Source organism: Bactrocera neohumeralis, chromosome 3, assembly GCF_024586455.1.
Source record: "Bactrocera neohumeralis isolate Rockhampton chromosome 3, APGP_CSIRO_Bneo_wtdbg2-racon-allhic-juicebox.fasta_v2, whole genome shotgun sequence".
Classification (NCBI taxonomy): Eukaryota; Metazoa; Arthropoda; class Insecta; order Diptera; family Tephritidae; genus Bactrocera; species Bactrocera neohumeralis.
The window spans coordinates 67,720,091-67,747,708 of NC_065920.1; the positions used below are offsets into that span (position 1 = coordinate 67,720,091).

The 27,618-nt window shown below is 28.6% G+C and overlaps 1 protein-coding gene across 2 annotated transcripts in view; it reads right to left on the reverse strand.

Annotated features, from left to right (window-relative positions):
- Nucleotides 1–3,873: 3,873 nt before the first annotated feature.
- LOC126753096 (serine/threonine-protein kinase meng-po) overlaps nt 3,874–27,618 on the reverse strand; it is a 50,295-nt gene continuing 26,550 nt past the window's right edge. For both annotated transcript variants that reach the window (XM_050464246.1, XM_050464245.1), the window contains exon 2: nt 3,874–5,926. In XM_050464246.1, the coding sequence (XP_050320203.1) occupies nt 4,593–5,926 (1,334 nt within the window). In that variant the 3' untranslated portion in view covers nt 3,874–4,592. The remainder of the gene's footprint in view (nt 5,927–27,618) is intronic.

The following is a 27,618-nucleotide window of genomic DNA, read 5'->3' on the forward strand; positions in this document are numbered from 1 at the left end:
GTTGTTCAATCCCAACAACACACAAATTGTCGCGCAGTTTGCCATCCCCGACACCCATAAATCAACAAAAGCTCAACCATTTCGCCGTCTCATCTTCATCTCATCGGAAAGAAAAACTCATAAGGTTTTCTGTATTTATATGTATTATCATTTTTTATTTTCCTTCTGCCAATCTCTTTATATATATAAATATTAATTTTGTACATATATATGTATTTAGTATAGACAAGTATATAAATACATCCGCAATAAACGCTGTAATTATTGTTTTTATTACTACTGCAAATTTACCAACAAGTTGTTGTAATGCTTTTGTATATTTTATTTTTGTTTGTGCAATCATTCGAGGTTCGTATTTATAGCATGCGATTTTTATTATTTTGCAGGAGTCTATATGAATACAATATTTTTTGTTATTTTTTGTTGCTTAGCACACAGCAAATCTTTGTTTACTACTATACTAGGCGCTTAAAAAATGTATATTATATGTATATATATATTTTTTCATTTTATTTATTTACTGTTATATTGCCATATATGCTACTACAACTACTGAAAATACTAAACGAATCATTTAAATAATAACATTTGCTGCTTAGGAATAGTTTTTGCCAATTAGCTTTTTTAGCCTTCGGTCCGTACATTGACTAGGAATACAATTTTTTTACTAGACTAGAACTTAGGGTTAAATGCCTGAGCTATTTTTTTCCTAACGCACTTCTTCTTCCGCTTTTCTTCACTAACACACCAGAACACAGGCGGCTCTTTTTGTTTGCTGTTTTGCATGTACAAATTTTCTGTGTACAAATACATACATAGATTTACTGCTAATATTTATGTAAAATTGCTAATTATAACTACAGTTAGATAGAAATCACATTTGCGAAATCGACTGACGTTGACTTGAGAGTTTACCACATGACATATAGCGAATTTTATGCGTGTATATTTGAGTATATTTGCCTTTGACAAATTGTTGGTGATTAGAACTTGATTTTTTTTTAATTTTCAAATTGTTGGTAGTTACAGCTTGACTTTTTTTTTACAAAATTTTTGTAAAATATTTTTTTAGTGTTGTTTTTATAACAGGAATTTCAAACCGATTATTATATACAGTTGAACTACCCTAACTCGAATCGCCACAATCCACAAAATAAACTTCCAGTTGTGGAAGAAAATTTGTTTAAAATTTGACTTCTATTACCAATTCAAGAGTTCAAAATATGGAGAACATCGAATTATAGCAGTTTGAGTTATGGAAGTTCAACTGTATATTACTATATGTAGTACAGTAGCTTCAAATAAATTCCCAATTTGTATATTTTCTTTTTTCAATCCCATGGTATAAATGTCCTAAGCTTATAGGTGGTTCAATTTTCTTAATTTATATTACTCACATAACCTACAATTGTGTGGAATATTTCGTGCAAAAACAATTTTTTATTATTAATGAAACTTTTTTTTGATCTTCTCACAAAAAAACTAAAAAGGCAAACAGAAAAAAAGAATAATTTAATAAGTTATTATTTTTATAAATTTGGAATTTGATATTGCTAACTTAAATTTATTTTAAGATGCATTATTTTTTTTTTAAATATTTCATAACATTTTTATACCTTATTTTGTTTTGCTTTCTCTTAATTTATTATGGAGCATATTATTTTATACTACTTTGTATAATTTGATTTAATAGTCTTTCTATTTCATTTTAAATTATTTTTTTATATATAATGTTTAATTTTTTTATATTATTTTGATTTTTTAATTTAATTTTTTTTATTTTAATTAATTTGATTTTTAAATCATTTATTAATTTAAAGAATATTCATTTTGTTTTAAAATCTAAGTTCATTTTTATAATTTTTATATGTTATTTTGTATTATTTTATTTAAAAAAAATGTATTTAATATCTTTTTTTTCTTTGTTGTATTTTAATTTAATTTTGTACTTTTTTGTATTTTTTAATTAATGAAACTTTTTTTTTGATATTCTCACAAAAAAACTAAAAAGGCAAACAGAAAAAAAGAATAATTCAATAAGTTATTATTTTTATAAATTTGGAATTTGATATTGCTAACTTAAATTTATTTTAAGATGCATTATTTTTTTTTTTTAATTATTTCATAACATTTTTATACCTTATTTTGTTTTGCTTTCTTTTAATTTATTTTGGAACATATTATTTTATACTACTTTGTATAATTTGATTTAATAGTCTTTCTATTTCATTTTAAATTATTTTTTTATATATAATGTTTAATTTTTTTATATTATTTTGATTTTTTAATTTAAGTTTTTTATTTTAATTAATTGGATTTTTAAATCATTTATTAAATATTATTTTGTTGGTTTTCTTAAATTAAAGAATATTCATTTTGCGTTAAAATTTAAGTTCATTTTTATAATTTTTAATTTTTATGTGTTATTTTGTATTATTTTATTTAAAAAAAATGTATTTAATATCTTTTTTTTCTTTGTTGTATTTTAATTTAATTTTGTTTTCTTTTGATTTGCTTAATTTTTTACTGTTTACTCATATATTTTATTTTGTGACATTTTAGTTTATTTTTTTTTAATTGTTAAGAAATATTCATTTTGTTTTAAAAACTAAATTCATTAATTCATTTTAAGTTATATTATTTAATTTTTATTAAATTAATTATTATTTAATTTCATTTCTTATTTTATTTTATTTTATCTTATTTTATTATATTTTCATTTGTTTTAATTTATTTTTTTATATTTTACTATCCATTAATTTCGTTTTCATTATTTTTTTAATTTAATGTTATTTACTATGTTTAATTTTATTTTATTTTTTTTTAATTGTTAGGAAATATTCAATTTGTTTTCAAAATTAAATTATCTATCAAAAGGCTATATAAAATTTTTCCATTTTTTTATTTTATTTAATAATTTTTTTATATTTTTTTGTTTCATTTTGATTTATTTCATTATATTTTATTTTAGTTCAATTTCTTTTATTATATTTTCTTTATTTATTAATTTTTATTTAAATTAATTTGGTCTTTTAACTTTTTTATATAATTTGATTTAAATATTTTTTTTTAAATTCAATTTTAATATCCTTTTAATTTTTAAGAAATATTCATTTTGTTTTCAAAATTAAGTTCTTTATCAAAAACGATACAAAATATTGATGGCCTTTGTATATAATATTCTCAAAAAAAATTAAAAAATTAAACTTAATTGTTTTCCAAAAAAAATATCAAATTTTCAACAATATCATATTTATATTATATTTGCATAAAATAAATAAATTTCAAAATTATATTTGTTTTTAATAAAATTATTATTAATATTTGCTTTTCCATATTCATAGAATCAGTTGTTCGCAGAAAACAAGTTTCCTAATAAGTTTAATAAAAAAAAACAGTTAAAAAATATGTAAAAAAAATATTATTTATATAGTTAAAAAATGTATGATTTATTATTAATTTTTTTTAAATTTATTTATAAAAAATTGTTTATATAATTGGTGAATATAATAAAAAATTTCATATGAAATAAATTACTAAAAACATTATTTATGAAATTATATTTGGAAAAAAATTTAACTAGATTTTTTAACTTGGTTGAATTTTAGTGATTTTTTTCTTTGGAAAAATGTGATATTGATTTTTTTAGTCAAATAGGTTTTTTTAATATTTTATTAAACCCTAAGATAGTTATAAATAATTTTTTTGAGCATTTAATATAACTTTAAGTTGAGTTTAAATGATTTTTTTATGAAAAATTGCTAAACTTTTTTTTAACAAATATAATTTTAAAAGTTTTCCTAAAAATGTAAAATAATATTTTATAATTATAATATAAATATTATTTAATAAATTATATTACTTTAAGTTGATTTTGGTAGCATTTTCATATGGCAAATTTTACCATAAATTATTTTTTTTAGGCAAATAAAATGTTTAATATTTTTTTATCACTTAAAAAACTGTAAATAAGTTTTTAAAATAAATTATATAAATTTGAAATTTTTTTCTCCTTAAAAACACTGCCTTGCTTGCAAGAAATACCCCACAAAACATACCATGGATTTTTTTATATTTTGTGATCATAATATTTGTGGAAGGGTAAGCTAGTACAAAATTGATTAAATTGTTTCGCTTTATTTTTTTATGAATGTATAAACTCCCAATGTACATATTGCATATCATATGCAATTTATTCTTTTTCTTGCTTTCGTCATTTCATTGCATTAATATTAAATAGTTGGCGCAACACGCGAATATGACTCACTATCTCTCTCGTGTGATATTATACAATAAATTCTTGTGCATTTGGTACTTGAATATGACTTATTGTCGATATGACCTGTATTGTATACATTTATATATAATTATTATTATTTTTTTTTTTTACTTTCTTCAACGCCACTAAATTCTCACGTTTAACATGTGATGTCTTGTCTTCTGCGCGCCGAGCACGCGTTATGTTTGCGTTAGTCATGGCTGGCTAACGCGGTTTCGCCGCCCACCGGCGCAAAGCATGCTGCAAACGATTTCCAAAACTTAAACCAATTTTTACGCGCGTTTCTCGTAACCTTTCACGCGCCCACTGCCGTCTAATTGGCCACCTCTAGCGCCGCAAGACTTTCGATATCCGAATCGAAGTTAGCATCGCACGTCGAGAGCCACTCAATGACACGGCTACGCACCACTGTCTGATCGATGGAATTATCCAAACCATAACTGGACATCATACGCTTCAGTTTCAATTTATTTTCATCGGCGGACAGACGACCTTCACGCTTATTCAAATAAATACACGAATCCTGATCGGGATTCGGTGAGATGAGCATCGCTGACTTCGATGTCGCAATGCGGCATTCAACCCAACGATCTTTCATGTATTTCATGACCTCGGTTACTTTGCAGCGATCTTCCGGATCGTGCGTTAAATACTTGCGGAAGCAACGCATCAGACGCGGTGAAAAACGACGGAAGCCGTCAGGTATTTTTGTTGTCTTGCGTTGTTCGTATTTCATAAAGTTCGAATATTGTGCATCCTTCACCCAATCGGCCATGTGCCATGGCGGACTGCCAGTCAGTATGTTGAACAGCAGGATGCCGAATTGCCACGAATCGCTGGTGGGCATGCATAGAAACCGTTCATTTTTGACAATCTCCAACACTTCAGGCGGCACACAGCTGGTCCACGTGTGCTTCACCTTGTGCACCAGCAAACTCTTCTTCGTGGTCGTGCCGAAATCACACAATTTGACACGTGAGAAATCCGGCGTGAAGACCAAGACATTTTCCAACTTAAGATCACGATGCACCAAATTCTTCGAATGCATAAAACCCAACGCCGAACTCAATTGTTCGCTGATAGTCTTACAAGCCGACTCATGCAAACCATGTGGCCCCAAATTGGCCGCCAGATCGCCGTACGGCGCATGTTCCATAGCAAACACATAGTAATCCTTCGTCTGGAAGGCAACATTGTATGCGCTGAGTATATTGCGGTGATGTGACAACTGATAGTTGAGGTGAAACTCCTTTTGGAAGTCCTTCAGCGTGGCCAACTCGGCATGTACGGCCTTCAGCACCACCGACGTATTTGTGGGCCGATGATGTGCGAGTAGTATGCGTGCAAAGCAACCTTCGGCCAGCGTCTTCTCGACATCATACTGATCGGAGAATGTCATTAAGGGCAATTCAATATCCGGCACGATATGTATGATGCCACTATCATCCTTGTCCGGCTTCTTGTAGATGCTGCTGCGGCGACTGACAGAGGCGCTTGAATTGGGCACTTCCAGCTTTGCGCTGGTCACCGGTGATAACAGTGAATTGTTGTTCGTGCAAGTGCTGCTGTTATTGTTGCTGTTCCTGCTGTTTGTGCTGCCGCCATCGCCGATCGAGCGACGCAAACGGAAAGAGAATGAGCGTTTCTCTGTAAACAAAAAGAAGAAGGCGAAAGACGAGTATGAATATAAGTTTATGAAATAGAAGCGTGAGAATATTGCTAAAAGCTTTTAAACTCATAATATAAATAATATTAGAATATACATATATATTTAAAATTAATTTAAATATACTAGACATCTTGTATTTTTTCACGTTATCATTATTTTTAGATTGGCTATCCCAATTGTTGTCATCAACATTTTTAGAATAATTTATATGTAAGAAAACATGGAAGAAACCATAAAGTTGCAAAACGAACATTTTAAAAAATTTTAATTAAAATTCTTTTACGCTTGCAAGAAATAATTTTATACAGTCATATGATATATTGTGACATACAAATCCCAAAATAATCGCGATGTGAACCAAAAATAACCTTGAAAGTAACATGACTGTATGTGACCAAAGACTTTTCGGAACAAACGCAGCAAATTTCTCAAGCAATACCTAATCATAAGCCCCATTACAAATGATAAAAGCTGAAGTGACCTTTTTATAGTACGATCGAGAAGCGTTGTACCTATGCATGATTCCAAAATTTCCTCATCTAAGCTACTCGACCTCAAGCATTACATTTTACCAGTAGGAAGTATAATGATAGCTTATCTTTGCAAGGTTGTTCCAATACTTGATGATCTGTAATTATCGTGGTCTATAAATATTTTTTTCTTTATTACTCTTTTTTGGATCATAAACCACCTACAAAGTTGCGCCTTGTCCCAGGTGATTTTGACGTAGATTAATTCGCACAGTACCCACCACCTTCGTCATGTTATTATGGATCGGTCATGTGAATTTCAGTTAGGCGACATCAGCCAAATGCTACCCTTTCAGGTTATGACCTATAATATAAGTATTTCTCGAATAATAGTCTACGAAATTCTGGAAATAATCATATGTAAAAAAATTGTTTCCGGCCACTCCCAAGTGAATGGCGCTCAGAGAACTTTCCTCACTTCGAAATTCTGCAAATCTCTCTAATCTCTCTATCCCTCTCTCTCTCTCTCTCTCTAATCATATGTAAAAAAATTGCTTCCGGCCACTCCCAAGTGAATGGCGTTCAGAGAACTTTCCTCACTTGCGTGAACTTCTACACTTAGCTCCATCTTCAAAGGATCGACCAAATGTTGACCGTTCCATGCTTTAATTCGCTCATGAAGTGCAATTCTTCATAATATGTGATAATATTATAGAACTACTAAGTGATCTCCAGAATGTGTAATGAATGCCAAGCAGTTTAAATACTTAGATTATATGACAATATACATATTAGCATTTGTTCTCTCAGACTCAGTCTCGGACAAAAATAGCATTTAAAGGGTTAAGAAATAATATGAAGACTAAATTCTGGAATGCATTAAAAAATTGTTAACATTTAATTTTTTAAGTGTTTTTAAAATATAAAAATAGAACTTCACACGAAAACAACGACGCAATATTTCGTTTATGATGGTGAAGAAGCGAAATGATTGATGAAGTGCATAAAAAATTTGCGGAGTAGACAAATTAATTGCGAGAAAAATGTGGGAGTACATGCTTATATAGTACATAAGGTTTATATGTCTTTTTGAAAAAAGATTTTTGATTTTTGAAGAAATAGATTTGTATGTGTCTTTTATAAAATATTTCTAAAGAAAATTATGTGCTTATAATGAAATGCCAAAAGGCTAAGCATTATAAAAAGCAGTGGAAAATAAAAATCGAAAACAGGAAAGCGAAAGAAAAAAATTTAAAATAATGTAGAATAATACATAGAGTGAAAAATACTATACAATAAAATTAATAAATGGGATAGTAAAATTAAAGGAAGTAAAATCAAGTAGGTATATATGTATTTCCGAAGCAAAAACGATAAATGAAATGAAATTGAACAAGTGATAATAGAAATATGGAAGCAAGGTGTGGATGTATAAAATTAAAATGTAGATTAGTGTAATAGCTGGGAATTTTAGTATAAAAAGTGCCGAGCACTTAGCCGCAAAAAAACAAAATTGGGGTCCTATTATAAAAGAGCTTCAAAGCCGAGCTGCAAAAGAACGCGCCGCTCTCACTCGATTAAAATTTTCGGCTTGTCGTTTAACTATACCTTTTACAGCTTTCTAAACAAAGAATACACAAATCAACAAAAGATGCTAGCTCATTCTAGTTCTATTTTGATTTTGAGCAGGAATTGGAGATTAATACCTATATGAAGTTAAGTGGCCAGCGATATCCCCATTTATTTTCAATAAAAATATTCAATTTCAAATTATTAACAAACTAAAGCAGATTGTCATATTTTTAACAAGAAAAAGTAAACTATTTAAAAATTTAAAAATACTGTGTGTACAAAGTAAGGCAAGAAACATAAGCAAACAGCTTTTTTGAAAAAAAAATTATGGAGTTGTCAGCTGTTTTTTCAGTTAGTGAAATATTAGCCTGCAACATGTTTTTCTACAATCAGTGAAATATTAAACTATAATTAATGGTATCAAATGATAAATCAAAGAAATCATTGAGTGTATGAAAAATTATTTTATAGAGTTTTCCCCCTTTTTAACATTCAAATATAATATTAAACTACACTTTTTGAAATACATATCCGTATGTTGTATGTATAAGTCTAAAGATCAATGGAATTATTATTTCTTAACATTATTTTTAGAGAGTTGTCACCTGTTTTTTCTAAAATACAATATTCATCTGCAATTTCCGAGATAAGTTAAAGAAACTAATGGTAGTATCAAAAATTAGTTTGTAGAGTTGCCACCTATTTTTGTACAAAAAATAATATAAATCTGCAGTTTATGAAATACTTATCTAAAGTTTTAGAAATCAATGGACTTAGTTAAAAAAAATATTATTTTCCACAGAGTTGCCACCTATTTTTTACACACAAATAAATTAAAATCCGCAATTTTTGAAATATTGAGCTAAAGTTAAAGAAATCATACAAAATTATTGTATAGAGTTGCCACCTATTTTTTTACATATATGTAAGTATATTATAAATCCGCAGTTTTTGAATTATTAAGCTAAAGTTAAAGAAATCAATGGAATTAAACTTCAAAAATATTTTTCATATAGTTGCAACCTGTTTTATTTTTTCCCATATAAAAATATTATATGGAATTCACAAATGATAATTCAGCATCTTTTTTATAACCTCACCAATTAATCTATGCAAAAATATTTTATATTCATAGTTGCCACCTATTTTTATATATGTACATATATAAATATAATATAATTTCCCCATTTTTGAAATATTAAGCTTAAGTTAAAGAAATCATTGGAGTTCTGTTTTTTCAAATTCTTTCCATAGAGTTGTTACCTGTTTGTTTTTCAAAAAAAAAATTATTTGAAATTTACAAATGGTAATTCAATATCTTCTTTATAACCTTAACAATTCATCTGTGTAAAAATATTTTATATATGTAGTTGCCACCCGTATTTTAGCCGAAGCAAAAAATGCCAATAAAAAATTAAAATTCAACAACTTTTTTATAACCCGACTAATTAGTTTATAGATAATTAAGGGCACTTATGAGCCATCTATCAGCACAACATGGTGCATGGCAACACGAAACTGTAAAAAGCTGACATAAAAACTACAGTTAGTTCTACTAAAATATATTTATAAATTTGTATATAGATTTGTATGTATGTATGCACTCCCAAAAACGCCTTTACAACTCATCATTGACGTAGCAACGCTTTGAGCGCCGCCGCCCATTTTATGATCTTAAGAGCAACCACAGCAACCGACCACTTTGGCATTGACCCGCCGCCAAGCTATTAAATATAAATTATTAAGTGTGAATTTCTATTAGTCAAATCTTCCGAATTGCACAAGCAGAATTTGCTTTGTTTTTCACTTGTTTTATTTTTTTTCACTTTTAATTTGTTGTAATTTTTTATTTGCCTCTTTGTGCTACGTAGAGAAAAATACTACTAGAAATACTATATTTTGCAAACAAAGCGTTTATTTTTAGCAACAATTAACATGAGTATAAATAATATACATTAACGTAAATTACACCAATACATATAGAGTATATACATATGTATATCACTGTGTGTGTGTGTGTAAAAATATATAAAACAACTTTGTTTACGATATTCATTATTACAACAGCAAAGTCTTACACGTCTTCCGTTCTGTTTTATTCATTTCCGTATTGTAGTTGCAGTAATGAATATAAAAACATCAAATGCAACACTGAGCGATCATAAAAAACTTTTGAAATTAAATAATTTAGCTAATTTATGCATAAATTTCCGTTAAGTTAAGGGTTGCCACCAGATAATTGATGTTTTTCTTTAAACCGCCACCAAAAAATGCAAGTCACGAAAAGATATCTCATAACAAATTGAGCACAATTAAGGAATACACAAACAGTTGAGCAATTAGCAGTTAAGCAATTGAAATTTTAAAACAATTTAATATGGAAAATTATCCATTACGCAATACTTTAGACACTTCAAAGCGAAATTTTGATTGCCTGGACTTCACGCTTCGCGTTTTGATTTATGCTCGCAATTCGATTGCAAAATAATAGTAGCGTATTGATACTTAATTTGCAATTGAGTAGCTAATTAATTACTAGTAATCTAATAGAAGGTTCATCCATATATTTGTTTAATTAATAGCCAAATTAGAATGATTGAAGGTACTCGTAAATAATGCTGGACTAAGAATTAATGGGAAAAGTGTGTGCAGTAAGTTTTATAGACTTTTCTCGAACCAAAAACCATGAAAATTTCTAATACAACTAATTGCTTTTCAATTAATATAGTAGAGATATGCAAACTATAAGTAAATTTCAAGAAACTGGATGCAGAGCGAAAAATATTTAAAATTACAGATTTCTTCGAAAAATTCTCTAGTCGTGAGATTCAAAATATAACATAAAAACTGAGTTGCCACAGGAATGCAATTAATAAGTAGTAAAGAAAACAAAAGTGTATTTTAAACAGTATTTTAAAAATTGTAAATTTTGTGGAGTTGCCACCATTATTTAATTGTTCAAATATTTTTTAATAATACGACTTTCTTTAATCAAGAAATAGTTGTAACACCTTCATGTACTAATTTAACATTACCCAGAGTCATTCATATTCGAACCCAATTTTTGAGGTTAAAAAACTCCATGTAAAATACTACTTGGAATCACTGTCTATACCAGTAATAATTTTCATTTTATCTAACTGTTTCGCTCTTTAACTTCAAATATTTGTACTAGTGTTTTATGGGTATTTCTTAATTTAGTCAATTAGCATTTCTATACTTATATATATTAATTGACTCAATTAAGAAACTCTATGAAATTCTTACCGAATAAAAGTGTGTTAGCAAAATCAGATCATGAAAAAAATATATTTACAATTTCGGCTAGTAAATAATTTTATTTAGGTTTTTGATTCTTTAGCTTAAATTTTTGAGGTTAGAACAACTCCATACGGAAAATTACTTGAAATCACTCACTATTGTTAATTTTATTTTTATACATTTTTCGCTTCTTAGTTTAAATTATATGTACGTGATTTTAAAAGTATTTCTTAATTTAGTCAATTAGTAACTTTGTATAAGCATTAATGTATTCAATTTATTAATTGACTAAATGAAGAGGTTTTGTGAAATAATTTTTGCTTATCAAACAGTATGTATTTAGGAAGAATTTAGACTAAAAAACTTTAAGATGATGTTGACACCTATAAAAAAATTAAAATGCATTTAATAAAGACAGGTCAGGAACAAGTATATTTACAATTTAAGCTGCTAAAATATTTTATTTTGTTTTCAACTTTTAGATTCTTTAGCTTAAGTTATTTGGACGAGTATACATGTCTTATGTTTGGTAAAAAAAATTATTTCAGAGTATTTCTTAATTTAGTCAATCAGTAATTCTTAATACGAATTAATGTGGTAAATTTGCTAATTGAATAAATTAAGATACACTCTGAAATAATTTACTTACCAAATATAAGATAATTAAGAAATATTAGGCTAAAATATTTTGAGGCGGAGTTTCCAACTATTAAAAAAATTCAAAACCCATAAATACAGTCAGATTGAAAAAAATTAAATATTTATAATTATGGGTACCAAATTATTGAAATTAATATGCACTTAAATAGATTTGTATATATTTTAAGGGGTTACACCATATAGTATATACCACTTGAAAGTCACAAAAACACGTTTCGTGAAGAGTTTTTTAAGAAGATTTTTTTTTTTATAATTAAATAAATTATAAATAAATAAAAATAAACTGCATTTACACAATTTAATTTAATGTAATTGGTGATTAATTTTGAAAAATTTATGAATACTCCTGATCTCATTGAAGATCTCTGACGGTGGAGAAGAGTCTTCTGATTAAAATGATTTATAACCCAAAAACTAAAAGTATTTTTATAACAATAGATGAATATAAGTGATGACTGAAAGACTATATAGTCAAAATTTTATTTTTTGACAAAATAGCAGTTTTCCAAAAAACGTTTTTTGTGAAAAATTTACACTTCAGAGTGCCTTAAAAAATCGAAATTGCTCTCAAAAATATTCTTCTTTGATCATTTGCTGGCGAATGTATCTAAGAACATCATCCGTTTTGGATAAATTTCGTCACTGAAAACAGCGTTTCGAAAAAAATGCGTTTAAAGTTTTGGGAGCCGATGACAATTAGTTAAGGTTCTGGTCTAGGATTTTGAAAAAATCGATTTTTTTTTGCATATTTTGAAAGTTTAGACTTTTTTTTGAAAATGGTCAACGCGATAACGTCATCCTTACTAATGAAGAATCTTCTTGTTTTTTGTGTTTTAGATCTCTACCAGGGTTGAAATCACGTCAACCAGGACGCACCGTTTCTTTTGAAGCCCCCACTCCACCGGCCCGTATCTCGACGAATTTTGTTTTTTTTCTTGCAATTTTTTTTTATATTATTAAAATGTCAATAAAAAACATATAAGAAAATGGATAGTAAAAATGTTTTTCATTTTTTTTATCTTAGTTTAAAAAATGCCTAAAATTCATGCGTCTAGACCAGAATACCCCCTTAATAAATGCCATTAAATACGCTCATATTTCTGAAACTATTTGCTGGATCAACTTCAAATTTTTGGAGAATATAGTAATATATGTATGTATATATTCCATTTTTCATATAAAATTGTATATGCTAGAAATGTTTTACGAATCATACCGATCTGGCCGATTCCGACAACTGATCAACCAAATATCAAATACATCTATATATTACATTTTAATCGAATATCTTAAAATCTAACCAAGAAGTTTGTATGATCTTTAAAAAGTAAACTTTGCTTTAAAAATTGCCGTCTCGAAAGCGGTTTTAGAGACATATTCTTTCATGCGAAGTTGTTCAGTATGATCCGTAGCATATTTCCATCATAAGCGATTTTTCCGTTTTTCAGCTCGAAACCGGTTTTAGAGCTATAAGTTGTACAGCATGATTTGTAAATTATTTTCCGCTTAAGTGATTTTTCTGGTTTTTTGGCTGCCTGTATATCAATGCGCTCCCAAAAGTGAATATAATCACTCAATGCTTCAAATTTAATTACTATAATCAAATTATTTCGCAATAGAATTTTTAGAATTGTGACATTAAACTCTAATGGAAATTTTAATGAATTTTTCATGCAATTTTTTTTTTGTTTGTGTTATTTAGATATAATTTAATAATTTTGTTTAGAAATATCTCATTCAGCTATAATGGAAATTTTATTAAGAACCTTTACTTTTATTTTTGTTTCATTTATTATATTAAAATATAATTTAATAAATCCCCTGATTAGCATCAAAACAGCTGTGACCTAATTCAAGTCATTGCCATTAGTTAAGAAATCCTTTTAATCCAACTAATTTAGCTAATATGGTACTCTCCTATGTTTAACCGCTGCGCACGCCGCCGCCAGCTACAGATTGCTTTAATGTTTATTTTTTTTAAGTTAACACATATTATTTTTCTACAAATACATATACATGGCTGCATAATACTATGTATTAGCAGTGACATTAAACACGTAGGTGGTCTGTTTGTATCCACCTGACAATTATTTTAAACAAATTATGACTTTTCTTTGGAAAAACGTCAGCAAAATTTATAGCCAAAAAATAAATGACAAGCAAAAAAGACTGCAAAAAATTTTAAATTCAGAAAAGAAATAAAAAATAACGTGATTTTTTGCACGAACTGATTTGATTGGATCACTAAGCGAAAATAAATAAAATTATAATGTATAAATTTATACACACTATGTAGAAAAATATTCACGTATGTAACATACATATATACATATGCATGTATGTGGATAGATGTGCTCCGTAAAATCTCAAACCACCGTAAATGACACAAAACTACAAAATAAATTTTAACTTTGTGATTTATAACTAAACTACGCCACTTTGATCTGGACAAAGCGCATAACAAGCAAACAACTAAAGCGCAAAAAGTATAGAAAAAAACATATAACATAATACAAAGCAGCTAAATATAATATAAATGATATTTAAAATCATATATTATACAGACCATATGTGCCAGACGCAAATTTAATGCGCGCCTAATGCCAGAGGTGACAGACGAAACATTTTTGAACATATTCGAAAATCAAAAAATTGTAAATAAATATGCCAGCATGTGTGCCATATTGCTTACATATAACAACAACAACAAACAGCTTTCACGCTTGCGAAATTTGGGGCGTCCAAGCGTCTGAACGTGATCCAGCGCAGGCAACATAGCGATTTGTGCTATAGAAATGATTGAAGCAACAACAAATATAGGCATTGACATGTGGACTGTATATACATATGTATTTGAAAAACATTTCAGGAAAAGTAGCGCGTCATTTATAAAGCTAATAAAGCGAAAAGCTTAAAAGAAATTATTAATAGCGCGCTTTATGCCAAACGCTTATTGATTCCGGGAAGAAGTGCCTTGTCGCTGTTTCGCTTTCTAAGAAGTAATTTTCTCTTCCACTTTCACTGCAAATGATGTACATTTGATAAATGGCCGGCACGGGCATGCGGCTAAAATACACGCTTAAGTGCTTAAATAGCCGACTATCAATTGGAGCAACACTGCTGACGTCAGCGCAGTTGGTAGACAAGCGCAATACGCATACGCCATGGCGTACGCTGACCGTTGCACAAACTCCCTGCCCGGACAGTGCGTTTAAGTGCTGCGTATAAACATTTGTGCTGCGGCAAGACAGTTGTAATATAAATTTTTATGTGTAGTGATATGAAAGTTCTCTGTAGGAAATGTTAGCTAAGTGGGCAGGTGAAATATGCGTGTGGATATTTAGAGTTAAAGAAGATTTTTATTTGAAATGTATTCAAGAAAACAAAAAATATCATAAATGTTAGTATTTAATCTTATGATATTCAAATTATAACAAGTATAAAATCGCATAAAATGGTGGGCACTATTTCATTAATTTATAACAATTTCTAAAGTTTGCCAAAAATGCCATAACTTGACTCATTTTCACGGTAATAATGCGTACTTTTCCGGCAATAGTGATTTTTTTTTGTGTTTTTTAAGTAATTTCCATCAGGTTTGAGTATTTTTATAAATATATTTTACTGAAATTTTACTGAAACTGAAAAGTTTTCATCAGCTTTATAACACTTTTTCAAAAAATAGAGCCCTGCTCCCTCTTACTGCGAATTGTTCAGCAGATTTTGAGCATTTCTCAAAAATAGTGAGTTCTAGTAAAACCTTAGCACGAAAATAATTACGATTTTGTTTATGCTATAATCGCTATTTATTACTATTTATTTGTTTAGTGTCATTATTTAATTGTTTTTCATGGGTTATTTGCGCCAAATTGCAGTTTTATTTGAAACTTTTATTTATTAATAACATTATTTTTGATATAAAGTATATAATGCGTATAAGATTTTGAAATGTATGCCAAATATTGTATTATTTTATAATTTTGATTTTTTTATTTATTTTAATTATATAATTTTAATATATTAATTATTAAACATACAACGCAAAAATGTTTAAGAAATATAAGTTTTAAGGAAAAGTTCCAGAGATACTAATGCTGGTTTTCACCGTAGGAAAAAAATACAGAAATAGCGACCATTCTACTATACGCAGCTAAGGCCTTCCAATTTTGTTTTATTTATTATTTTAGGCAAAAAAGTATGATTTAAAAAAAAAAATTAACATAACATCAATTTGAGAGCAATAACTTTAAGAGGCACAAATTGTGTGTGGAATTTTGAAAAAAAAAATATTTTTTTTAATAATATCGAAATATGTGAAAATTTGGATTATATATTGCCTTAAAAATACCACATTAAAATTTTAAAACGAATAGTTTCAAATAGTTTTTGAGTTACAGTCTTCTAAAGTGTAGTCGCTCAATTCATTCAGTCACAAATCGTCACCTAAAATGCAAATGCTTATCAGCAGAAGAATTCCAAATTGAGTTTTTTTATTGCTTACGATTCACCACATCATATTACATATAAGTATGCATAAAATTTTAAGCTTCCGCTATCAGATATAACCAATATATAACCAATGTATAACCAATATATAATAATTATCATAACCAAAACTAAAATTCTGTTTCAATATGAGTGGTTTCTATTATATCATTTTTCCTTCGCCTGTAAACTTATGAAAAGTGTTGTTACGCTATTAAGCATTTTAGGTGACGAAATATTTATCTTTAAGCGAAGTTTTTTCAAAATTTAATATTTCAAATTTGCTGAAGTGATTTCTCGGAGACAAATATTCCTACAACTATAAAATTATTCAACATTCAAGGCTTGTATAACAGCATTGTTATCGGAGTGATCCTTTGTGCCAATTCATTACCGTATATGGTCGATGCCTGTCACTTCTGATAGAGAAAGACACTAAAGTGACAGTCAAGCAGTCTGATAGAGAGCGGACGGACAGACAGAAGACACCCTCCAACCTACCGCTTCAATCAATCCGTGTAAAAGCAACTCTGCCCCAGCCAGATATCTCTCGGAGGTTTGCGCGCAGAGAAGATGTCGCTGAGAGTAGGCTCCACCGTGCAGTGTTCCAAGTTAGCAGAAATGCAGTCGAAGTGAGAAATGATTTCGGAATTTCGCTCCCTGAAACTTTTAATGAGTCTAGTTGCGCTGAGTCTGAGAGCAACCTTCGCAACAATGTATTTGCCGGCTATACGAGCGGGTGTTATACTTAATGGCATTAAGTGCCAACATTGGTGTTATATTAAGCCCTCGACCAGGCAAATACACCATAGGCAATCCATAGAATTTCATCCTCTTCTCAGCTTTGGGCTTCCATGACAGCTTTCTATAGTACTTTACTATAAACGGACTGAGCCAAACACTACAGCGGATTCGACAAGGAGAGTATATTATATTTCAGTACTCTGCCAATAGAATAATGTTATTCGCACCATATTGAGCACGATAAACCAAAAACAAAACATTTAGGTATTTTGAGTATCCGGCTTAACGGCGTATTTATTTTCAATACGCCCATTTCTACAGGACCCATACACGCATATGTTTATTTAAATTTGAGATATAAACAAATAATTATCATTGTTATGGCTTTTATATGTTGCTGCAACGCATTTACGCATTTCGGCTGAGGATGTTGCAATTTTTCTGCTAGGCAAACACCCTAACAGCTTGAACATTGTGGTCGACTGTGCGGATTGTGGGCCTGTACTGCTGCGGCTGTTGTTGGTCATTTATGGCCGCCGCCTGGCCGCTTGGCCCATTGCCTATTTGTTTACGAGACATTACACAAATGTGGTTGCCCCTTTTTCCAAGATTTGTTTTTTTTTTTTTGCTCTTATTTTGTATGGGTTTTCGCCTTTTTTGCGGTTGCTTTCGTTTACAGTACGCGCGCAGGCACTTAAATATTTATCTCTCGCCTCGTTCTGTTTGTTTTTTTGCCCTGCAATCGTTTTGTGTGTGTATTATCTTTATTATTTACCAATCATCAGAATACACATTGCCGTTTGGTCGTGTAGTTAAGAATAGATTTCAACTTTTCCAATTGGATTTTGGCCCGACAGCAAGAAGCTGCGCGACTATTGCTCAGTTTACGAGTAATATTTGTCTCCTCTAAGTTTTCTTTTTTTTCATTTTTCTTTTGTATGTGTGTGTGTTTCTTTATGCATTTCCACACATTTGATCTGCCGTTTTGATCTGCTCGCCAGGCCGGGCGTTGTTGCTGCTCAACGGCGATCAACTGTGGCCACACCAGCACCAACAACCAGCACTGCAAAATATACAGTCGCATCTGCCAAGTGACCACCGCCGTTCTGTCCGTCTGTTTGTGTCTCCGCGCACCGCCGGTGCTATTGTCTACTTTACAACACTTTGGGGGCATTGCTGACGTCAATGGATCAGCAACACAGCCAAGTTGCCAACTACTTCCCCGCTGCTGGCACCCGCAACGTTGCCTACACTTGCATTTAGTTAACCCGGCCGTTTGGTGTTGGCACGGGGAAACACCCAGGCCGTTCTCTACATTGTGTATATATCAAAAAATATTGTTGTTGTTGTTTTTTTTTTGCTTTATAAAATTTTCGTTTGACTTTAGTCGATTTTTATTTTTATTTTTTTTGGTTAGATTTGTTTTTTGTTTTAGTTTTTTTCATTATTTTTGCTTGTGTCTTCTGTGTTTGCTTATTACTTTGACGTTGTTGTTGCACGCAGCTGCCTGTTCGTGGACGAGCTGTCTGCTTGCTGGCGATAAAGCGTTGCGTTGCGTTGTGCGTGCCAAAAGCCAAAAGTATCAGCGGCGCTGGCATTAATTTTATACGTATAAAAAGCAAGCACCAACAACAACAAAACAGTTTCGGCATAGTGTCCATTATCTTTAATTTTATGACCAAACAAATAATTGCCAATTTTTCGGGCTCGCACATTTTACTCGCGTCTTCTCGTTAAAATTGCGTTAAATGATATGTGAGTGTGCGTGCTTTTGAGCGAGTTTTTTTCCAAAATTTCTACATTTTGTTAATTTTCCTTTAAGATTTTAATTGTATTTTATTTAATTTTTATTTTTTACGTTAGATTTTTTGTCTCTCCCTTCTTTACGGCAGCAAATCTGGAGGCGATACGTGGAATTGCAAATGGTGTGGGTGACGCCTACGCGTCCGCGGAGCTAGTCAACTTAGAAACCTGGCAAGTTTCACAAGCAGACATTAGCATATTCATTTTTTATTTAGAAAAAACTCAAAAAAATTATTGTTGCAAAGCCATTAATTAACTTTATAGACCTGCGACGACCACGTCCTGACGAACGCATAGAGACTAACATATTCCAGCAGTTGTCAAGCGGAATTAAAAATCATAAAAAAAATAATGAACAAGATAAATATAAACATATGTATATATGTATGTATGTATTGCTCCTAGTTAAATCGTTTTCAGATTAGTTGGGAATTTTGAAAAAATCTAAATTTAAAAAAAATCGATTTTTTCCATTTTTATTAATGATACCTTTAATAACAATATACTAATACGTATTTTAAATCGACATCTCAAATAGTTTTTAAGTTACAGCCTTCTAAAGCGTAGCCACTCAGTTAAGTCAGCTCATTAGATCGATATCTTAAATAGTTTTTGGGTTACAGCCTTCTAAATAAGCACCGCTCAGTAAAATCAGCTCTACCGAATTATCTTTAAGAGAATTTTTTTTCGAAAGAGAATTTTTCAAATTTTTTCTTTGTGCAACTCGAAAAATGTTGAATTTTTCTTCAAAAACTTTATATGTACATATATTAGGGTGAGTCAAAAATCCAAATTTTGTTTTCGCTTCGTACTCAGAATTGGTATGGAAACCTTTAAAAAAGGCTCCCCAAGTACATATATGCAACTCGAAAAATATTGAATTATTTTTCAAAAATTTTTTTTATGTATATTAGGGTGGGTCGAAAAAATAATTTTTTTTCGCTTCGTACTCAGAAAAATTGGTTGATGGACATTTCTAAGAAAGGATAACCAAGTATGAGCTCTAAATTGTAACGGCAAGGTCCTCAGCCAAACGATCTTATTCTTTTTTTTTCTTATTTTCAGGTAGAAAAAATTGTATCTCACTTCCAGCTATTTCAAAAATATTTTGTTTTGTGAAATTTGTAGAAAATTGGGTGCTCTTCAAAAAGGATCCAAAAAATTATTTTAAAAAAATAACCTATTTTGACCCAGCCTAATGCATATATGATATGTATATTAAAAATTTAAAAATAGAATTTTTTAATTCCGAAAATTGCCTTTCGTTTAGGCTGTCTCACTAGATGTATCTCTTAAGTCCATAACTGGTAACGGGAAGGTCTTTCGCCTAAAGATTTTATTTTTATTCTTATTTTCATGTAGAAAAAATTGTATCTCATTCCTCATGTTCCCAAAAATCATCTTTCGTTTAAACTGTCACACTAGATGCGAACCTTAAGTCCATAACATATTTTCAGAAAGGAATTCGAAGGTTTCATGTTACACTAAAAGAGAAATGGAATAGCGAAGATGTGAATTCCATAAATCCAATACTCTGTAGAGTGACTCTTTAAACAATCCAAGAAATCATCTCTATAAACATGCTTACGAATTTATAAACTCATAATATTTCCAGACAAAAGCTAAGTAAGCTTTGTTCAGCCTTCGCCGTCAAAAAAATTATTCAGTTATAAACACCCCTCCTCGATCTAGCATTTTCGATTGACTTTTTTATTCAGAATTAAGAAATTTGAAATAAAAGAACTTAAAACCCTGCTAGATACCTAATATGTATAAGCTAATCAATAATATATAAACTATGCTTCAATCAGCTGACATTTCCTCTAAAACTATCTCTATATTAGGTACGTGTCCTCGCTGTTAGGTACAATAAATGCGCCCAAATGTAGGCAACGTGTTATTGCTACCCTTTAAGATCATATTAAACGGCGTGCATGCATAAGACGGCCACTGCTACAAAAACAAAACTAACAAAAACAGCTGACACTGAGCGTGTTATCTGCAAAAGTCTTCAGTGTATATGTAACATACGATACACACTTAAGTATATATGAACAGGTGATGCTAAAGCAAATACTTGTAGATATGTCTACAATTTCATGAAATTGTGTTTGTGGGGTTTTCAATAGTTTGGGCACCTGTTGTCACCACATCAACAACAATTCCTTGCGACTTGACATTTTCAAGAATTTTTGTGACGTTGCAAGCTGAAAGCCTCTCAAGGCTCAAGGTAAGCTATAAACATTAGTCAAGCAAGCAGAACAATCACATACATACACTGGTATATGTACAAACGTACACAGCTTGGACACGTGCAATATTAGTTTGTATAATAATGTACAATAACTTAAGCTGTGATACGTGCAAGCTTTTATAAAATGCACAGCAAGAAATGTGAACTCGAAAAAGGGAGGGAACTAAATAATAATACCACCAGATCTATGTTGGGTGTGAATCAACTATGGTACATTATATCACCCTGCGCCTAAATACAGGCAGCGTTTAAGTGCTCATTTGATTTAAAAAAAATTTATATTACTTTTTAAAAGCTAAAGCAAATCTTAAAAAAATATCTCCTTCGTCACGCTGGCAGCAGACTAGTATTAGCTCCTACTTAAGCGGTCCCTAGAGGGTATGTTCCATACAATTCAGTACATTTGCACGTAGTCCATAGGCATACAAAACAGTTTCAAGCCAATTGAGCCGGAAAATACATTTCACTTGTAGTTGAGTGACATTTTTCTTAAATTTTCTAAAAGCACTCTCCAGTAATTTCCACATATTTCACGTGCTATCTGCATGACATAGGTATATTATATTAGTTCAGGTCAGTGTGATGGCATGTTGAAAGCACCTGAGACATAAGTGTTAATGCGACTTGCCTTGTTTGAATTCAGAAGTGTTGGCAAGGTTGCAGAAGGTTGAACATGAGAAGTGGTTGCTGTTGGAGGATTTGTAAAGATTATATGTAGACATAAGTGTATATCAGCTGTATTCGAGTTAGAAAAGAAAAAGTGAAACTAAAATGGATGTATTATGAGAGAAGCAATATGTAAGCTTGGAGAATATGGGTTGGACATCCTGTTACTACTTGAGTCTGAGCACTCGAGTTTATAAGCAACCCCAAAAAAATTCTAATACTATGCAAAAAGAGGTTTTTAGTGAAATAGTTTGGCATTTTTCGCAACAATTCGGTTCGCTCCAAAATGTAGACAAAATTTTTAGGTATATTAGTAAAAGCTATATTTTTCAGTAATAAATGTAGGCAACGTTTGCTGAATATACCTATTTGATAGATTATTCAATGAGGAATAATATTTTAATATTAGTAAAACATCCATATTATCTAATAAATCATTAAAGAGAAATTTTCAAGCAATATCGCTCCAAAATGTAGGCAACACTTGCTGTAATATATGTATTAGATATATTTTTCAATGAAGAGTAGTTTTTCAATAAGAATAAAACGTCTATATTGACTTAGAAATATTTCCAGAGAAATTTTAATCTTCGCTCCTAAATGTAGGCCAACACTCTTCCCATCGAATTTAAAACTAGCCCCAATAACGAATAGCTTTCTACAACAAGGAAGACTTTTACAACGATTGTATGGCACTTTTCAAATTTTACAATTTTTTTAGCTCCGAAATGTAGGCAACGTTTTTAAATAATAGTATTCGATAGATTTTTGAATTATAAAGTATTTAAGTTGCATAATAAGAAATTAGAAAAAGTTTCAATTTTTTTTTTATTTCTTAGTTCTTAATATTTTTTATGATTTTTTTATAATGCTTTATTCCATTTTTTTAATAAATTTTTTTAATATTTTTCTTATTAATTTTTTTTATTAATTATTATTTTATTATGCTTTGTTTCTTTATTTCATTACTACACATGTTCGATACAATCAGCCACTTTTATTGCCAAAAACTTTTTTTTCACTTTTTTTATTATTTTGTTTCCTCCCATTTCTCCACATGCCTAACATAACCAGCTAATTTTATTAGCACCCCTACATAAACACACAGTCACATGTATGTATATTTATTTTCCAATTTAGTTACCACCACCTGCCAACATATTTATTTACCTAATTGAATTATGTATGCATTCATAATTTTTCCTCATTATTAAAATGATCTAGCGAAAGTTGCTCACTGTAGATTCATATAATAAACAGACAACCACAAAGTAATAGGAGAATTATCTTTCAATTACTAGCAGCAGCAAATTGTGCTGCGTGCGTCTACATAACAATTAATAACTAATTATTGGCATTTTTTGGTGAGCTAAAAATAAAACCTTCACAAGTGAAGCGCTAACGAATTTGCACGCACCGGGAAATATGAGTGTACGCTTTGAACATTTCCCTCAACACGCGGCTAATTGTATTGGCATTTGGCGCCTAATTGTTTTATTTCATTTCAATATATATTTCTCTTCTTTTTTCGATTGTTGCCATATGTGCAAAAAATTTAAGTAATATACATACATACATATGTATGCTTACGTACGCGCCCCATGTCTACTTGTGTGCACCGTTTGGTTGGTGAGTAATCGCAATTATTCATGCGATCGATTGTTATTGGCATTTAACGGTACAATGTGATTGTGGAATTTTATGGAATACAATTTTTGCTGTTTATTTAAGATATTTTTATTTTTTTTTATATTATAAAATTATAATTTTTTCCTTTTTGTTATCAATTTTTTATTATTTTTAATGTTTAATTTTCATTACTTAATTATTCTCTGCTTGCTGTTTTTTCCAATGTTAAATTTCCTTTTAATTATTTCTTACATTTACATATTTTTAAAAATTTATTTAACTTTTTTTTTAATTGTTTTTATAATTTTATAATTATATTTTTCATATTTATTATTTTTATTTTTATTTATTTCTCATTTTTTTTATTCTTGTTCTTAATTTAATTTAATTTTTTGATTTCCACAATTGTTTTTTAATTCAAATTTTTGATTAATTAGTTAATTAATTAATTAATTTTTTCTTATTTCTTATATTATTCTAATATTTTACATAAAATTTTTAAATTAATTTAAAAAATATATATTTTTTTTAATTAAAAAAATAATTTTTATTAATTTTTTGTTTTTTATTATTTTTTATATTATTTTAATTCTTTACTTTAATTTTTAATTAGTTTTGCCCCCTTGCAATTTCAAATTTATAAATTTTTCTTACTTTTTTATTCTTTTATTTCTTATATTTATTATTCTTGGTCTTAATTTAATAAACTTTTTTTATTCAATCATTTTTTTTAATATTTAATTTTTTTATTTCCATTTTACTGTTGTTTTTCTCTTCTTAAATATCGTTTTTAATTATATACGTATATTTATTATTATATATTATTTAATATATATTTTTTTTTATTTTTTATCAAATTTTTTAATTCAATTTTTTAATTTAATTTTTTTATTATTTTAATTTTTTTTCCATTATTTTTTATTATTATTTTTCTTTTCAATTTCAAATTCTTAAATTTTCCTTACTTCATTTTTTATTTCCCTTTTATTTTCTCGTATTTCGTTTACAAGGCAATTAACTGCGAGTTAATGGATTAACGAAACGCAAATATTTGATTGATTTATTAGCATAAATAAATCGAAATACTTCGGCTAAACGATTGAAATATTTACGAGTACCAAATATATGTAGGCGTATATATTTAGCATCCCGCCTTTACTCCGAAAATTTTGCTCAGGTGGGGATTCGTCAAAAAAGGTGGAAGGGACCGGTCATAGTTAAAGCATTCAAGTGCTTTGAACCCGCTTAACATAGACGCAGTCACAACGCTCATATTTACGATAATTTCGTTAGTCATAAATCAAGCATGCATATATTATATAAATCTCCTCCATTGCGCCTGCTGTGCGGTTGTGTAGCACTTAAACAATGCCATTTGGCACTACGCGGCGTATACTTAATCTTTGTCACGTCGCAAAATCCCTACTGCACATGAATTTACATGCTTGTGCATGCACGACTACTTTCATGGGAGAGTTTGTTTATTTATTTTACAAGTTTATTTCATGATCAAAATATGAATTTACAATAATCGCGTTTATTTTTAATATTTTCTAAAAGCCAAAAATAGTCAGCTATGCATGACAAAAAACAACGAAACGAATGTAATGCATTTTTGGGTCACGATCACTCATAACATGGCGACTATAAGCGAAATTAATGCACAAACTTACACTAAATGCCTACAAAACAACGAAGTAAAAGTAGCACGAGCGTGTGGAAAACGAAAGTAATTGGCAAATCAATTAAACTACGGCATCTTTGTAGAAATGAAAAATTGACTATTATGCAAGATCAAAGTGAAGGCAGAAATGTATAAAAATATTGATTGCATGAAATACAAACACATGTGCATAAATGTGGATGTACATAAGTATATGAATGTTTGTATGCAGCAAGGTTTAGTGGTTTGGGACATTAATTTTGTATTTATGGTAGCTGATTCTAAATTGACATTTAATACAACTTACATTTTAAAACATTTAAAATAGTAAAAAAAAATTAAATTTTCATTAAAACGAATTTTTTAATAAAACATTTATTTAAAACAAAATTTAAAATTTTTCATGTTGAAACATTTAAAATTAAAAATTTTAAAATTAAAAATTAAAAAAAAAAATTCATAATAAAATAAAAAATTGTTTAAGAATTAATGTTTTTGTTTTTTTAGAACATTCAATTTTAAATCAGAAAATTTGAAATTTTTTTAACAAAAAATTTTTCAAGAAACTCAAATTTTAAAATTTTTTAACAGTAAATTTTTTACAAAGAAAAAAAAAAAATATTCCATTATTAATTTTTTAAGCAAAAAAAATAAAATTTTAATTTTGAAACATTTAAAATTAAAACCAAAAAAAAAAACTAATTAAATAAAGATTTTGAGAAATTCATATTTTTTATAACAGAAAAAATAAAATAAAAAATATTGTTTAAGTAACAATTTTTAAAAATGTTTTTGTTTTTGATTATATTCGTATTCAATTTTATATCAGAAAATATTAAAGCGAAATTCTTCATTTAACAAATAAATTTAAAAAAATTCAAGATACTCAAATTTTAAAATTTTTTAACAGTAAATTTTTTAGTTCAAAGAAACAGAAAAAAAATCTTTCTAAGCATTTTTTGGATTACATTTATACATAATCAAAACAATAATTTTGGTTTAGATTTTTCAATTAAAACTGTATATCAGAAAAAATTTAATTAACAAAATTTACAGAAAAAATTGTCTACTAGATTCTTCATCAAAAAATGTCGTTTTGGATTATATTTGTATACATTTTATATCAGAAAATATTAAAGAAAAAAGTTTTATTTAACTTAAATTAAAAAAATGTTTAAGACACTCACATTTTTAATTAAATTTTTTAAATAATATAAAAATTTTATTTATATATTTTTCTAAGCAAAAAAATGTCAGCAACTTTTTTGTAATATATTCATATACAATTTCATATAAAAAAAATTTTAGAAAAATTTATTTTTTGAACAAAACTTTCAAAATTTTTTTTGGGCTTAGATTTTATATATATAAATTTTTTTAACAAAAAAAATTAAAGAAAATGTTTTTTTTTAACAAAATTTTCAGAAAAAAATTCTATTACATTTTTCTTCGAAAATTTTTGGATTATATTCGTATAAATTTTATATCAGAAAATATCAAGAAAAATATATAATTTGTCAAAAACATTAAAAAATTTAACAAATTCAAATTTTAAAATCTTTTGATATTCGATTTTTCAGATTATATTATAAAAAATGATTACTTTCTCAAATTTAAAAAAAAAATTAGATTATTGCTTACATGTTTTATTTACAAAAATTAAAGAAAAAAATTCGTATTAGATTTTTCATATAAAAGTTTATATCAGAAAAAATTAAAGAAAACAATTTATTTCTTTAAATTTTCAGAAAAAATATTCTGTAAGATTTTTTATCAGAATTTTTATATCAAACAAAAAATTTAAGTAAAATATTTTTTTTTAAACAAAAAATTTACAAAAAAACTGTATTAAGTATTTTCTTACAAAATTGCATATCATGAAATATTAAAAAAAAACATATATATTTTAAACGAAAAAGTATATGTATTTCATTTTTTATTATGTGCACTATCCTATAGTAAAAGATATTTTACTTAAAATACTAAAATGAAATAAACTGAAGACCTTCGATTTGGCTAAACTATAGCTTGATTTCAGCGCAAATTTATTCGCATGAGCGGAACGTTCGATGTCTTGTTTATTATTTAAGCTCACTATAGATATGAATACATACTTACGCACAAACATACATACATACACAGACTCATAGTATATTCATTTTAGCAATGAATATACATAATTTTGCATAATTTTGGTGACAATCAGCTGTCAATAATAATTTTCAATGTCCTTGGTCAAACACTTTCGCTTTATTATGCGCTAATTACCCGATCAACAGATGTCAAACTGTATCATAATAACCATATATTAGCACTGATAATGACCGCTAATGAGTTATGCAGTTATTTCGAAGCAATGTCATAAAAAGTCAAAATAGTTTTAGAATTTTTCAAAACCAAGGATGCATAAATTTTTGTTAATTGATTTTTCTATAGTGCACCGGTTTGTGTATGTATGAATAT